Genomic DNA, 15,758 nt, shown 5'->3' on the forward strand with positions numbered 1-15,758 from the left:
TGAGGTTGAGAGAATTACATGTGTTGGTTTCCTTGTTCGTTTACATTTCCTACACATACTTAAAGTGTTCAAATAATAATACACGACTTAAATACTCTAAGAGATCGTATGTGTTGAATAAGTAGCTGAAATAATTAAATACATTCACACGAGCTTTTGTTTTGGAAATACGGTTAGAATAGTAGCAGCCACTTTTTAATTTTTTTTTTACAGAAGGTCGTTTTCCTGTGTGGTGTTGTAGGGCTATAGTGAGTTCTCTTGACCATGGAAGCTGAAGACTGTCTCTTTGTCTGAAAGTTTCAGCATTAATAGCAGACAGAAGTCGGTGGGCAAACAGAAGTTGTGGCCAGTTAGAGCAGGGAAACAAACAGGGGTCAAACATTAAGGCTTTTGTCTGAGACCCAGAGCTAGCTGCGTAGCTATTAGGTGTGTGCAGGTAAGCTAGCTGTGTGTGAAGATGAGGCTGAGCGGTGTGCTAGTGTGTGTGCTCCTGCTTTGGGTTGAGGGGTGCTGGGGGGACACTCCGGCCAACTGCACCTATGAGGACCTGCTCGGGACATGGGTGTTTCAGGTGTCCAAAGGAGGACACGACAAGAACATCAACTGCTCTTCTCTAGGTAAACCCACCGACACAGTACTGAAATGCTCTCATTATAGATACTGAGGAGTGATAAAGATAATAGTTTAGCTATTGGGAAATCAGGTGACATGTTAGGGCCTGTTGAATTTTGGTCAGACACTAAAGCAGGATGATGACTTCCTCTTTATTTGACTGTAGTCTCGTTTGAATAACGAAATGCACATGGGTTAAATAAGCGTCCCTTTTTTTCCAGGGCTTCTACTATTTTAACGATTTTCTAGATATTTATTTAAAATGTGTTATATATGTTTATAATGGGCAGTTACCGGTTAATACTGACATTGTGAGTGTTTCTTGACCTGCCTGTAGGCTACAGATGAAAATTAGCATTAAGCTAACACTTTGTCCTGCACCAAATGTTAACTTTTTTTTGTACGTAAACAAATACAAATATACACATATTATCTACTCATCCTACTGTGTCTGAATTTGCATCTTTAATTGAAGTGTTTGAGCACACAAGAAATTGGACTTTCAGTTGCTTTCACTTCCACAGTGCCAGCTAAAAACTCATACTTGCTCAATTTTTTAGCAGCAATGTGTTAAAAAATGTTTTGTTGAGGACTGATGATTAACTTATAGTTTAATCATTTCCTGCACTTAAACTCCTCATTGTATGTTTTTATGTTCCTCAGCCACGGTTGAGAGCACAGTGACTGTGACCCTGGAGAAACTGTCAGTGGCCACAGACGAGCTGGGGAGCACCGGCTTCTTTACCCTCATCTACAACCAGGGCTTTGAAGTGGTCATTAATGGCTACAAGTGGTTCGCCTTCTTCAAGGTAAAACATGCATTGACACAATTCAGCTGTTTGAGTGAAAATGTCAGTGTTTTGTCATGGTTATTCGGCCAAAATGACTCTCATTTCCTGGGTGGTTTGAAGCTTGTGTTTCAATCTTGATATTTTTCTCACTTCCACTGGCAGGAAATTAAAACTCAACCGACTTTCCGCAGTGCTATATTGGCCCCCACCAATGTATCCCATGCATGGAAGGCTTTCTGTGTCTCCCTCTCTCCATTACACTAAAATTCTGTTATACCTTTTTAGTTTCTCGCCTCTCTTGTGTCATCCCCATACTTCTGACTTGTGATGTTTTTAAGACAGTTTATTAAAAATGCTTGCAGCAAACAATTTCACATCCTCTTTGTGCACTAAAGCTTAGTTTGTTTTATACACATCATATTCCTGACCACACTTTATGCGGTCAACGTCCAACTCATCATGCAACACTGCCTGACATTAATCGTTTAGTTTCACTATCACTAGTTTTCCTCTCCCCTGATCTGATGTGGGTATCTTGAAGATCTTTGATGTGCTCTAGACCAGGCTCAAATTACTTAGAAATGTGCACTGTTTAAAAGCAGCTATATTTAAAGTTGACCTTTTTTATCATGTGACATTTATCATCTCTCATATGACACTGAGTTGAAGGAAGTGGCATAGCCGGTCTGTTTCTAACTTGTGATTGGACTAATGCTATTCATATTGAGTTCAACTTCCTATTTTTCTAGACTTGACTAAGCTAAAAGTAGCATTTGTGAGGATTGGGGAGGTTGTTTTGTTGTTTCGGACTGACAGAATAAAAAACAGAATAGCAAAAGATGTTTTGTATTTGCATAAAATTGCATATTTGACACTAATCTGATTACCTCACTAAACTTGCAGTACACTGAAGACGGGCCTAAGGTGACCAGCTACTGTGACCAGACCCTGCCGGGGTGGGTCCATGATGTCCTGGGAAACAACTGGGCCTGTTTTGTGGGGAAGAAGGTGAAATCAGTACAACCCCATTTAGATTACAAACCACTCCTCAGCAGCAGGTACGTACATCATGATGGCTAGGTACACAAGCTCACGTACATAAGCTAGAGAGCAAAACGCGACTGGTACATCAGAATATTAGTGAGTTCAGCCTCTCAGCACATGCAATGCTGAGGATCCCTGCTTTAAATGAAGTTTGGTCCTTTTCTTCTTTATTTATACATTTCTAGTCCCTTCTCTGATGTGAACCCTCACCCTCAGTAGGCCATGAATATGGGCCTGGAATCTAAATTCATTTCTGAGAAATCTGACATTAAAGCATGACTGTTGCTTTAATTTCCTCATATGGAGGAAGCTAACAATAGCCACTCAAACATTTATACTTTGCAAATATAATCTGTAAATAACACATTCTGTGTATCTGGCAGGAAATGTAAGTGACTTTAATAACTTTTGTCACAATTTGCAAGTTGTCTCTTGGCTGGGATGGATATTTTCTGCACATGATTCTTTAGTTGAGGGTGTGATATCTGTAGCTCTGCCTTATCAGGCCATAATCTGGATGAAAAATACTCTTATGGTGTTGAGAGTTTTCCTACCAACAACTTTTAATTACATCTTCAGCACTGCAGGGAACAATTTGGCTTTAAACCTCTTTATAAAGTTGTGTCAATAACAATACACAATGTCTTAGCAAGTCTTTATTATCCAAGTTAAACTGTACTAGCAGATGTTCTAGTTTCTTATTTCAGTGCTCCTGAACTATTTTTATTGCACAGTCAGGTGTCTGTATGTTGTCAAAGCTGTACATGTTGATTAGCATTGGTAACATCATTTGAGTTGTAACTTCACAGCTTTTTTGCTTTTGTTCGTGTGAAACACAAGACCCGTGTATTGTGTTCCCCCTCCAGGCTGCTCGAGAAGCCGTACAAACACAACCTGGACTTCATTGATCTAATCAACTCTGTCCAGAACTCCTGGAAGGCTGCGGCCTACCCCGAGCATGAGCTGTTAACGCTGAAAGAACTGCACTACCGCGCTGGAGGGCCCGCCTCCCGCATCCCTCAGTGAGTATTGACCTGCATTTCCAATAGTATACCCCAATTTCTGCTCCTAATTTAATAACTATTGTGCTCTTTTACTATTTAAGCTACTCAATTATCAGAGTTACAATGCAACTTTCTTGGCTTGTTTTATTTATTTAGTAAGGAGAAATGTGAAACTGCTTTTATACACACTACCAGTACACTGTCAACAACAGGTGACGGTTATTGGCAGATAGTTGTTTCTCTTCCTCACAAGGATTTTATTGTATTGTCATTTTATAATGTGATTCAGCTGCACTATTTCTTAAAGCATTTTGAATTACCTTGTGTTGAAAGGTGCTATATAAATAAACTTGTTTAGCCTTGCATATTTTAACATCAACAAGGTTTATTTCTGCCTTTTCTTTTTATTCTCATACAAAGCATTCGAAGCGCTCCAAATTCCATTGGCTATCTTGAGAGACCTAATCATTCAAAACCAACACATTCTTACAATAATAGTAAGAACAGCACAATAGATATCTGCTTGGTATGAACCCATGTGGTAAAACATTCAAATATTACTTGGTACAGATCCACCTTTCCTAAATTGTCATGCCTTTTTATTTCCTCTAGTATGAGGTGATATCAAACAGTGTGTCCATGCAACATGTCGTAACATAATTGTGCATTGTGATTGAATTCTGATTCTTATTTGTTTCTCTTTAGGCGTGTTCGGCCTATGCCTGCGAAAGCTGGTTTGGCCAAAATGGCGGCCGCTCTACCTGAGCACTGGGATTGGAGGAACGTTAACGGCGTCAACTTTGTTAGTCCTGTGCGAAATCAAGGTGAAACACAACTGCTGTCCCGCATGAACTTTGAAGCTGTGCAAAAATGCGAAGTCGGTTAATTCCAGTCATATGGAGGGATAGCAATATTATACCTGTGCACACACGGTGTTAGACATTTGAACAATATGAAAGAGAAGAATTGCAGGAGGCAGACAAAGCTTTTATTTTGCACTTGAGAAGATGGCCAAAGGGCAGACGCTGAACCACAGCTCTCCAGATATTCTCCTTTCCTCTTGGCAGGCCTGGGTGTGCCTCCTGCTCTCCTCCTGTGTTTCTGCACAGCCTGGTGTGTGAGGGGAGAGATTATGTGAGCTGAGTGGTTTGAGTGTCTGGAGGGCCTCTGCAGGGCTTGGTTTAAGGATCTAGAGAGGGCTGGAGAGTTTCAATAGAAGCCCTCTAAGTCACTGTGCAGTGCGGCACAGATTATTCTCTCCCTTCAATGTTTCAAAGCAGCTGGATTTTAAAGGTTCCATTTCACTTCACAAAAAAAATGACTTGCTTTTTCACATCACATGCAGCCCCACGGTGTCTGTAAAGCAAGATAGAGGTGTATCTAGCATTTTAGGGAGTTAATGCTTCCTCTTGCATCCTGTGGGTCATGACAAACCTTTTATCTCTAATTGAGAAACTAATGAAATCATATATTAAGACACCAAAGTGTTCCCACAAGCGCCATTCTTTAATTTAAATCAAAAGTTGAAACACCTATTAGTCTTAGGAGATTTAAGTATTGTCCCAAATGGAAACTGTTCTCACTGACACCCTGACGTGAATCATTACTACAATTAAACCACTGTGCAAATCCCCACAGCCTCTCTCCTCTGACCTCATTGCTTTTAGATGAGCATTTTAATAAGAATATGGTGTCTCTCACTATTGATGGTAACTACTGCCTTTAATAGGTGCTTCTGTCTCTGTGCATTCATTCATTAGTATGTATTGCAACCATTGCAAAGGAGTGCACTGGGGCAGGAACCTCACAGAAAGTTTAATGCTGACTGATGAAATGTGTTCTTGGACAATGTTCTGTTGCATTGCACAGTAAATGATGTATTATGGTTTTTATTTCAGTGGTGTTCTAGAAGATTGTACTGTACACCCTATACCTGCAGTATATCTGCACAGCTGTGATTGACTATGACAGATATGTTAACATTAAGGTCATGTCTTTAGTGGTATTGCGGGGTTTTTTTCAAGGTGCTTCCAATGTTTTCTCCACTTAATTTACACGTATAAGAAAGGAATAATAGTCCAGTTTGTTTTCATACTTTAAGATATACTATTAAACGTACCTCTTTTCTTTCTAGTACAACACCAGCTGACTACAGTTGAGAGAAAACTCTATATCTCAAACATCACAAAGCAAGGGTTCATTCCAGTTACCTGAAGTGTTCATATTTGATGTACTGTTTCAGCATCATGTGGAAGCTGCTACTCCTTTGCCACCATGGGAATGCTGGAAGCTCGCATTCGAATCCTCACCAACAACACCGACACTCCCATCCTCAGCCCCCAGCAAGTGGTCTCCTGTTCTGAATATTCTCAAGGTAAACTTATTCTCAATCTTATATCTTCTTTCCTAACAATTCGTTTTACACTAAAATTGTAGATGTGAATTGGGCAGCAATTTTAAAAAAAATGATGGTGAAAGCGTGTACAAATGCGGCATGTAAAAAACTCTGGGACACCTTCCTCCCTAATCAGAACAAGTAGTGTTTAAGTGGGTTTTTTGTCTGGCAATGTATAAAGCATGTTATGATTCTCCGGATTGATTAATTTCCAGTAATTATTTTTTCCCTGAAATGCTATTATTTCCACTGTATTTCCAAGTGATTCCAGCCAGTTACCAAAACATTACCAAGAATAATTCTGAATCACTGATCTATTTTACAAACTTTATTATTAATCACCTTTTCTTTTAAGGCTGCGACGGTGGATTTCCATACCTGATTGGGAAGTACGTGCAGGATTTCGGACTGGTGGATGAGTCATGCTTTCCATATATTGGAAAGGACTCTCCGTGCGGTCTTCCTCAAAACTGCCACCGCATTTACACCGCAGAGTACAGCTATGTTGGTGGGTTCTATGGTGGCTGCAGTGAGTTGGCTATGAAGTTGGAACTGGTCAAGAATGGACCCATGGGAGTGGCCTTTGAGGTACAACAGCTGCATACTGTTTCTGAAATGTTATTTTGAAACAAACACTTTGTCTTTACTAAACAATTGGGGTTTTGCTTTGTCAATACATGTTAGTTTAATTCATTTTAACTCTGGTTTTCAGCTATTGCTGTTTAAGCCTTTCCATAATATAGCCGTTGCTGTGGCATCTTAAATCCTCTGCACAAATTGAGACTTTGGGAAACACTGAGATCTTGTCTTCAGAGATATGATAAATAGGATAAATCTAAGAATAAGAAAAATATTCAGGCAATACAAAGGCTCTCTCACATTCAGTCTTTTTGGATTATTTTTCTTACCTTCTACTGTGTGTGTATAATACAACAGTTGGCTTCTAATTCACACCGTTGGTAAATTCTACCCATTGTGGGTCTTATGATTAATGTTTTATTTTCTCCAGTACTCAGGGAGGTGGTCTTTTCATCAGGGAAAATGGCCTGTCTTGGCTATAAATACAAATGGAAACCCCACAATTTATCATTTAACTACTTCTGTTTAGTATTGCAAAACTTCTAAATGTTGTACTGTGATTTTTTTTTTGTGCATCTTGTAACACTATTTATTCTCCATGCATAGTATAATGGCAACAACTCTATCTGCTAATCCTCTAGAAGTAAAGGTTTAATTTGTCCCATTAACCCCAGTCCACAGCTAAGCTAGCAACAGTTCTTTATGAAATGCCTTTTGGAATTTTATCTTTACTCCCTCACACAGAAGGTATAGCATGGGTGTGATGCCAAATAAGAACAATAAAGTAAATCCTCCATATCCTTCAACAGGTCTACCCTGACTTCATGAACTATAAGGAGGGCATCTACCACCACACAGGCCTCAGAGACCCCTTCAATCCCTTCGAGCTGACCAACCATGCCGTGCTGTTGGTGGGTTATGGACATTGCCACGTGACTGGTCAGAAGTACTGGATTGTCAAAAACAGCTGGAGCACCAACTGGGGCGAGGACGGCTACTTCCGGATCCGCCGGGGCAGCGACGAGTGTGCCATCGAGAGCATCGCCGTCGCAGCAAACCCCATCCCCAAACTGTAGACGGTCGGGATGAGAGGCACAATCAATTCTTATAAATGTAAAACTAGGAATTAGTTAAGGGCAACTTATCTTTTGTGTTTAATTTCACATACTGTTTACCAATTCGATTTGGATGGAAACTGTTATTGTGTTCTGAAGAGCCATGAATTTCCAATTTCAGCAATCACTGATTAACTGTGAATGATTTTAATTTAAGCTTTAACTGCCAACACAAACCTGGAAACAAAATGCATTGATATGTACTTACAAATCTTGAATGGTAATAAAGTACAAAAGATTTGATGCACACCTTTACTGCAGATTTGAAGGGATTTCAATTCAAAGGGAACTGAGGAGTGTTTGTGTTCTATGGTCAGGCGCAGGACTTTGATTCTTCGTCTCAGGGAAGCAACTGTGCAGAATTGCGATGTCTTTTGTCCTTGCACCAAATTGAAAATGTTACTGCCATGTTTCTCTGTGGAGCATTTTAAAGGGAATTCATGATCAATCAGAATAGGGATTAAGTGATTGTATTGCCTTTTTATTCTGATTTGCACTAATTGTTTTTACATTTTGATGGAATAAAAGCATTTATAAATGTATGTTGTCGTTGTGTGTCAGAATTAAAACACAGTAACACAATCCAAAAGTTAAATGCATAATATAGCCTGTTGTAATGCATGCAAACTGCTGAGAAAAGGCCTATTTTCACCCCACTACATTGTTAAATGAAGGAATTTTACTAATGGAGTATTTTGCAGCTGTAAATAACTTTTTATGTGAATTATTACCTCAGCATTTAATATTTTAAGTGCTTATCCTCTCAGGCTTGGAAGTTTTAAATGCATCCTGGCACTCCCGAGGCAGCGTTTACAGTCACAAGGTCCTGACGACTCTGCTCCACTTCCCTCTGTGGGCCAGGGCGTACCTCACCCCTTCCTCCCCCTTCCTCCTGCTTCGCAACTCAACTCATTCGAAACTCTCCTCAGTTCGCTGCGCGCTGTCCTGTGCCTTTCCCCTTTCATTCCCCGGCTCTCTCCATTCCGGTGGATTCATGCTCAGCTCTCGCCCTCCTCGGTCGCCATGCAGAACAACCACACCAAGGAGCATCTCTATAAGATTCTCGTTATAGGGGACCTCGGGGTCGGAAAGACCAGCATCATCAAGCGGTATGTCCATCAAAACTTCAGCCCCAACTACCGAGCCACCATCGGGGTGGACTTCGCACTCAAAGTCCTCAACTGGGACCAGGAGACGGTGCGCCTGCAGCTGTGGGACATTGCAGGTACAGTACCGCTTTAAGGCACGCCTCACACGAAAAAGCAGAGTTACAGAAAGGGTAAACGCAGAGAAAGTTTACGCAACTTTTAAAAAAGCAATAGGGAAATGTGCCAATTTAATAATATGCATTTCGAAAAGAGATATTGAAATCTGTAGAGATTTGTTTACACATATTCGCTTTTTTAAAAAAAATGTTAAGCTGTGATAGACATTGGTTTACAGTTAAAAAGCGAGTACCTTCTCAATTATACACATTCTTTAAATAAAAAAGGATTAAGCCTCTTATATCTTAAGAAGAAATTACGTTTACAATCATGCTCTTTTTCTTTTTTGATCGTCACATGCATACATTTGCTTCAAAATCCCACAGTGTAGTATTTATAGGCATCAAATGTTCCATTCATGTAATTTAAGCTTCAAGAAAAATAACCAAATAACACATAACATTTCGATGATAGGTCGTCTGCTGAAATGAAAAAAGAAAACCTTTGTAGTTTAGGAAAGGCAACAAGTGGTTTAAGTCACGTAAGAGAACTGAGAGGAAATGTCATGTGGTGTACTGACATTCAAATAATTGTGTATTTTAGATAAACATCTAGTTTGAGGCCTTTCTTTGATAAAAAGACATAAACTGATCATGAGACATATCGTCAGAGTTGTTATTTAACCATTTTGGCAGGGGGGTGATATTAAGGGTTATGTAGGGTTAATATTTATCACGTCTACCAGCTGACCTCTGACATTACACATTTCAAATCAGTTGGCAACGCATTTCTGTAATTACACAATTGTCTTCAGTGCCAAGCTCGCATATTGACCATGATAATTATGACTAACATTTGGTCAATATTAAATCAAAAGCATTCGTGTGAACTTTAATAAAGGACACATTTTTAATTCTGTGGGATAATGTGGTGGTGGCTTTTTATTTAAATAGGATTAAATAGGAGTGAGATTGAATTTATTTAGTTAATGAATTTATATGCGTTTCAGAAAACACAAGTGGCCACTGCATGACATTTCCCCCAATAGGATGCTATGTGTTCTGTAATTCTCTACTATGTTGGAGGCATCCAGATATGACTGCAAACAACTGGAGTGCGGATAATTAATTTTGATGAAAAATAGAGAATATCTTTAGTGAAAAGGACAAATTCTAACTCATTTAAGTTTTCATTGCCTAGGGTGAACATACATTTAGGGCTTTTGAGTGGGATGCTGCTGGGTTACATGACAAATCCGAAGGCTACAGCAGTCTCATCTCACATGAGTGTCGGCTGAGGTATAGAAGAATCGTCTGACCTGCTGCTCTCGCCCCTCCTGTGTGCCCTCTCCCTCTGTAAGCGCAAGCAGTCATGTGTCTCAAACTCATGTGAGGCAGATTTGAGGCCCGAGCTCTTGTATACAGAAAGCCTTTATTGTGAACTAAGGATTAGTGTCTCCCTCAGCGAAAACGGCAATAGGTCTGTACTGTATGAGTTCCATACACTCCTCCTCAAGGTATGGAAGCCTTCAGGTTGGACAGCCATTATTTCTACATAGTCTGTTGATTAAGATTATCAAGTGGGGTTTGTAGTTAGTTTGGATCTTAGAATATATATATTTAAAGATTGTGTCACAAATAAACACACTGGTTACACCAGATGGATTAAATGTCTTAAGATAAATATGTTTGCATTCGGCATTAGACTGTCCAGCACCGCTGTGTTTGTTTGGGGTTTATGATAGTCTGAAGGTTTCTGATGCCACAGACGTAATAAATCACCTGCTGTTTCTTAGCATTTCCCAAGACAAATAATAACTTCAGGTGGTCTATTTTTGACTGCCATTTTTCTACATCAAGGTCTGCCCGGGTGACGTTGATATGTGCAGGGGCATAGAGCATGATGATGTGACTCTGGATGGTTTAGGGCTTTATACTGTTCAGCCTTTTGAAATCACATAGATAAAGTAAACACGTTGAGCAGTGGATGTTGCCAGGATTGACAAAAGATCCATCAAATGTTATCTTCTCTACTTCATCTCCACATGTAATATCTATTTATGAAGCCTGTGCCTCTCCCTACCTTAAGTAACTTTAAAATACCAGAATATAACATTTCTCAATACCCTTTTTACTGAATATGTTTACATAGTTTTGGTAATTCAACATTAGAGATATCTTTATTTATGTTTTTTTTAACCAGTTTGAGGTTGAAAATAATACTGTTTCATCTAGTCATTCTTATTTACATTTAAAGAGAAACAGTTTGAAACAATTGTCTAGAAACACTAGTGAGTTTTATTTAGCTAACAGCAAAAGACACAAACATAATTCTTTACCTTGTATACAGCCATACTAAACTATGATACTTCTCATTATTATACAAGAATCTGTCCTTCTGATATGTCCCTAATGGCTACACACAACCTCCCGGCTGTTGTGCAGCTGACCCTGTGAACTGGTCCATCTGTGCAGGTGTCAGGTGAATAGCAAACGTTCCTATGGGTAAAGTAGCTTGTAAATGAATATCAACTCCTGTCCTCTTTGCCATGATGAGACCTGCTTTGAGAAGGATCAGTTAGGGTTTGTGGTTCAGTCCTCAGTGTACAAATGTCTTGCCCACAAGCTGAACTGTAAGGCTGGTACTGATGGAGCTCAAGCAGACGTTATGGATGGGAAAAGTCACTGCGGATACAGCATTCCTACAGAGCTTATCGAATTAATTTTACCCTCAGGAATTTGTACAGTTCACAGTCAGGAGAACACGGAGACGCTCACACCAAAGACTCCTCTCTCCTCCTACCAGTCCTGCCTCTATCCGTGTCTGCATCTTATCTCCCTCTTTATGCAGTCCTTTTAACAGTATAAGCATGCTGTTATGTGTGGTATCCATGTTTGAGAGAGTGGGTGAGGTATGTCGGGAATGCTTGCATGGTAGCACATGAGACAGGAGTGTGATAAAATGAGTAAATCGGATGATTCATGGCTCTGTGTATGTATGCTGCTGAGGTGTCACAGCAGCTTTTTGGGTGCCAGCATGAGGCTCCCAAGAAAGTGTGTGAAAGACTTTCTCCATGTGCAAGACAGTATCACATTTTAAAACCTTTACCCTGATAATGTTATACTTTTCTCTATGTATACATCTTTGCCCTTGCCTGTGTGTGTTTTCTAGGTCAAGAGAGGTTCGGCAACATGACCCGTGTGTACTATCGCGAGGCCATGGGCGCCTTTATAGTGTTTGACGTCACAAGGCCTGCCTCCTTTGAGGCCATCACCAAATGGAAGGAGGACTTGGATTCCAAACTGTCCCTAGCTAATGGGAAACATGTGGCCACTGTGCTATTGGCTAACAAATGTGACCAGGGTCGGGATGTTCTGACCAATAATGGAATAAAGATGGAGCAGTTCTGCCAGGAGAACGGCTTTGTGGGATGGTACGAGACGTCCGCTAAGGTGAGAACACATTTAGAAATACAAAGCAGGGACATAACTAGCAGGATGGAGCTGTGGATACAAAGAATAGCCTTCAAAAGTGTGTCGTCTGCTCAAATGTCCTTGAGAAGCATCTGACTCCCTGATGGTTTGACTGTATCAGACCCAGCGCCTGTTTACTCTGTGGAGATTCTACCACAGAAGCGCATTCAGGGTGTGAAGAAATCCATAAAAGGTAGTTTAACAGTCTCTCAGTCTACTCGATACTTGTTGCAGTCAATGAGCAGAGCCGTGTTCGCAGCGGATATACCCCCTGTGTTAGTTCAGCTCAGCTGCACTTGCATCAGTTTCTCTATCATCCAGACACAATGTCCAATAGTGTTAAGGGAATATTTCAGCCCACTGATTTCCACCGGCTGACGCGGGTTGAAAAATGCTTATTCACCTTCTTTAGAGCCTTGCCCAGAGTTACAGAAGATTGATAACACTCTTGTTTGTTTGGGCAGGACCCAGGAGGTGTTAAGCTTAGCTTAGTTTAGCACAAAGACTGAAAATAGCCACCCCTGCATTATTCAAAGGTAAACAAACACCACTTGATTAATTGATTGCATCTTCAATTGGTACATTATGTACCAAATACATTTTATAACAATGGTTTCTATCGAATTAATTTAGCCAGTCTGTGTCTAAAACACATGTGACCTGTACTGTCTGAATTTGAAACAAAGTATTTCCATGATAAAACAATAAACTAAGAAATGATTAAATAGGAAAAACCAATATGAAACTTTGAAACTTCATAAAGGACAGTCAAATGTAAGACTCATTGAAGCAGACAGTTATCACGATCAACCCACCTACACACTTACTCACTGAGACTAAAACTAGAAATGATAGCGGCTAATTTGGAGCTGGAATCTCACAGCTGGATGGTGAGGGAGGACAGGAAATAGACAGAGACGTGCACCCACACACACCCACACCCACACCCACACCCACACCCACACCCACACCCACCCACCCACAACCACAACCACAACCACACCCACCCACCCACCCACCCACCCACACACCCACACACACACACACACACACACACACACACACACACACACACACACACACACACACACACACACACACACACACACACACACACACACACAGTTATACCGTTCAACTACAACATCCAGTTAAATTTGAGGATTGAAGCCGTCATTTTCTTGGTTTTAAGGCACGAATGGTATAAATGGTTGCACAGTGTGAGTTAGTATGTCACAACTTCTATTGGTTGCACCCACTATTCTGGGTAACACTGTAGAGTCTGAAGCTCATAAAGCTCTTCAAAAGTGATGTTCATCTGGATGCTTTAAAGGTCATTGGTTTGCTCTTCAGCTGAATGTATCAGGGGGCTATCTGACCCACTCTGAGCCAACTGCAGAATAACCTTCCAAGATCATTATTTCAAACGCTTATCTTAAACAACACTGCACATGTTCTGCATGCACAGGGAAAGATGTGAAGTTGTGAGAAAGGAGAGAAGGTGTTTTGTGGTGTTTTATCTCGATTTGAAATATTATTTTGTTCCAGTTCTAACACTAAGTACGATAGATCACGACGTGGCACACAGAGGAGTTGTGTGTGTGAGAGAAGTACAGGAGGCTGCAGACAGCAGCATGTAACATCCTACTGAGAAAACTGTTAGATCTTATGAATATTCAGTTATAGTGCTGCTATTGCATCACATATTGAGAAAGTCTGTGCATAAGTTTGTATCTCGTTTACACTCACTTCTAGTCCACTCCTCCTGTGAACCTCACAAACAATGTGTAGAATGGTACCTAATTTAGACCATAAAAAGGTAGAATAATATGAGCAGCACTTCAGGATTTATTTTGGTAGATACTTTTGTTGTTGTTAAGACTGTTTGTTTAAAACATTTGATCAACTATACTTGTTGACTCAGCTTTCATTCTCTCCTGTTAACAATAAATCAAAGCTTTTCACTAAAAAAAATGTTTCAATAGAGTTTGATTTCTGTGTGATGCAAGATTGACTTATTACATTTAATATGGCTTTTTAATACCTCCATAATAGAGTACCAGGGTACATTGAGGATTTTAGTATTTGTCAGGGTTTGGGGAAACAGGACCCAAGTCCAGTAAAATGAACTGGAGGCAGGTATTGGTCCAAACAAACAGCGAGCTTTATTTAAATAAAAGCTGTACTTTCAACGGAAAATAACCACACCAACACTAACCAGGGGATACAGGGACACTGGGAACAGGAGCAGACAGACGGACAGGCAGGAACAGGCAGGTAACATGTACAGGATCAGGCAGGAAACGACGACGACCGAACACCAGACAAAAGGGAAACAGGGACTAAATACAAATGGGTAATCACAAGACGAGAGACAGCTGGAAGGGAGAGGAGAAACACAGGGGCAACAGATGAACACAATGACACAATCAGACATAAGGAAAACCCAAAGACAGGGAGTGAAACTTAACCTGACACAAGAGGGGAAAACCTTTCAAAATAAAACACACAATACAAAGACATGACAGACACGAAACCAGGATCATGTCAGTATTTGTATTTGACTGTAGCATTTGTGCCACTGTGAGAGTGTCATCAGCTTGTACAAAAAAAACCAGACACATATTGCATGTTCTGCGAGTGCATATAAGGCGTTAATATTGTATGTTGAACTATTTCAAAAACATTTAGCTACTGTTGGTTATGTTCGCCATTTCTATTCATTCCAGTGCTATTTTTCATATTATCAATTTTACACGTCACGCTAAACTTGTTCAATCACTCATCTTCCTGTTTGAGATATTATTGTCATTTTCCTTGCCTTAACTGCAGAGAACACTATCAGCTTCTGTGAGGAAATGTATTAATACTCCCTTTTCAGTTTGTGTTCACGTCATGGCTGCTGGCCAGGTGCCTCATCCATCAAATCAGTTTAGTCATGGCCCATTTCATTTACTCACCTGCTCTCGAGGATTTTTGTTTAATGCTGAACATATTTTATTTTTATAGTTTAAGCTCATAAAATGTTTGCATTTATCACTATTCTTCCCCACTTGTTCATACTTTTATTTACCTTTCAATTTTTTCCTTCTTCCTTTCCGTCTTTTTTCAGGAAAACATCAACATCGATGAAGCTGCTAACTGCCTGGTGAAACACATCATTGCCAGTGAGAATGACATGCTCCAAGCTGAAGTCCCCGACACCATCACCCCGCAGCTGGAGAATGACAAAGGCGGGACATGCTCTCTTGCTTCAGATCCCAGTGACAGCCCCGACAATTCGATGACCTTTTGTATCTCATTTCACAAAAAAAGTAGAGTTTTTCTGTAAGCAGGAAACCTACTTTTTTTTAAGCATGTATGGGTGCCAACCTCATTCCTGTATGCTAGTGTGAGTGTGTGTCAGGGAGAGAGACAGGCAGCTGGCTCAAGAAATGGAGACAGAAAGAGAGATGGATGCAGCTGTATGCGCTTGTCAAAGACAAGGTCACCCTCTGGGCGACTTCAAGCCTTGACACTGGCACTTGGGTTACCATGGAG

The 15,758-nt window shown here is 40.3% G+C and overlaps 2 protein-coding genes across 2 annotated transcripts; both read left to right on the top strand.

Moving 5' to 3' along the window:
- The first annotated feature begins 287 nt into the window (after nt 1-287).
- Nucleotides 288-8,082, top strand: ctsc (cathepsin C). The gene is made up of 8 exons (XM_063906858.1): nt 288-617; nt 1,276-1,421; nt 2,307-2,461; nt 3,314-3,469; nt 4,157-4,275; nt 5,694-5,825; nt 6,202-6,434; nt 7,235-8,082. The coding sequence occupies exons 1-8, from the start codon at nt 458-460 to the stop codon at nt 7,499-7,501; spliced, it is 1,368 nt and encodes a 455-aa protein (XP_063762928.1). The 5' UTR covers nt 288-457; the 3' UTR covers nt 7,502-8,082.
- Nucleotides 8,083-8,459: 377 nt separating this feature from the next.
- Nucleotides 8,460-15,485, top strand: rab38a (RAB38a, member RAS oncogene family). Its single transcript, XM_063906859.1, is given in 4 exon segments — nt 8,460-8,765; nt 11,917-12,197; nt 15,331-15,460; nt 15,463-15,485. Coding segments are annotated over 4 exon segments (636 nt in total). The 5' UTR covers nt 8,460-8,563.
- The last annotated feature ends 273 nt before the right edge of the window (nt 15,486-15,758 follow it).

The sequence above is a fragment of the Eleginops maclovinus genome, chromosome 18, assembly GCF_036324505.1.
Source record: "Eleginops maclovinus isolate JMC-PN-2008 ecotype Puerto Natales chromosome 18, JC_Emac_rtc_rv5, whole genome shotgun sequence".
Taxonomy (NCBI): domain Eukaryota; kingdom Metazoa; phylum Chordata; class Actinopteri; order Perciformes; family Eleginopidae; genus Eleginops; species Eleginops maclovinus.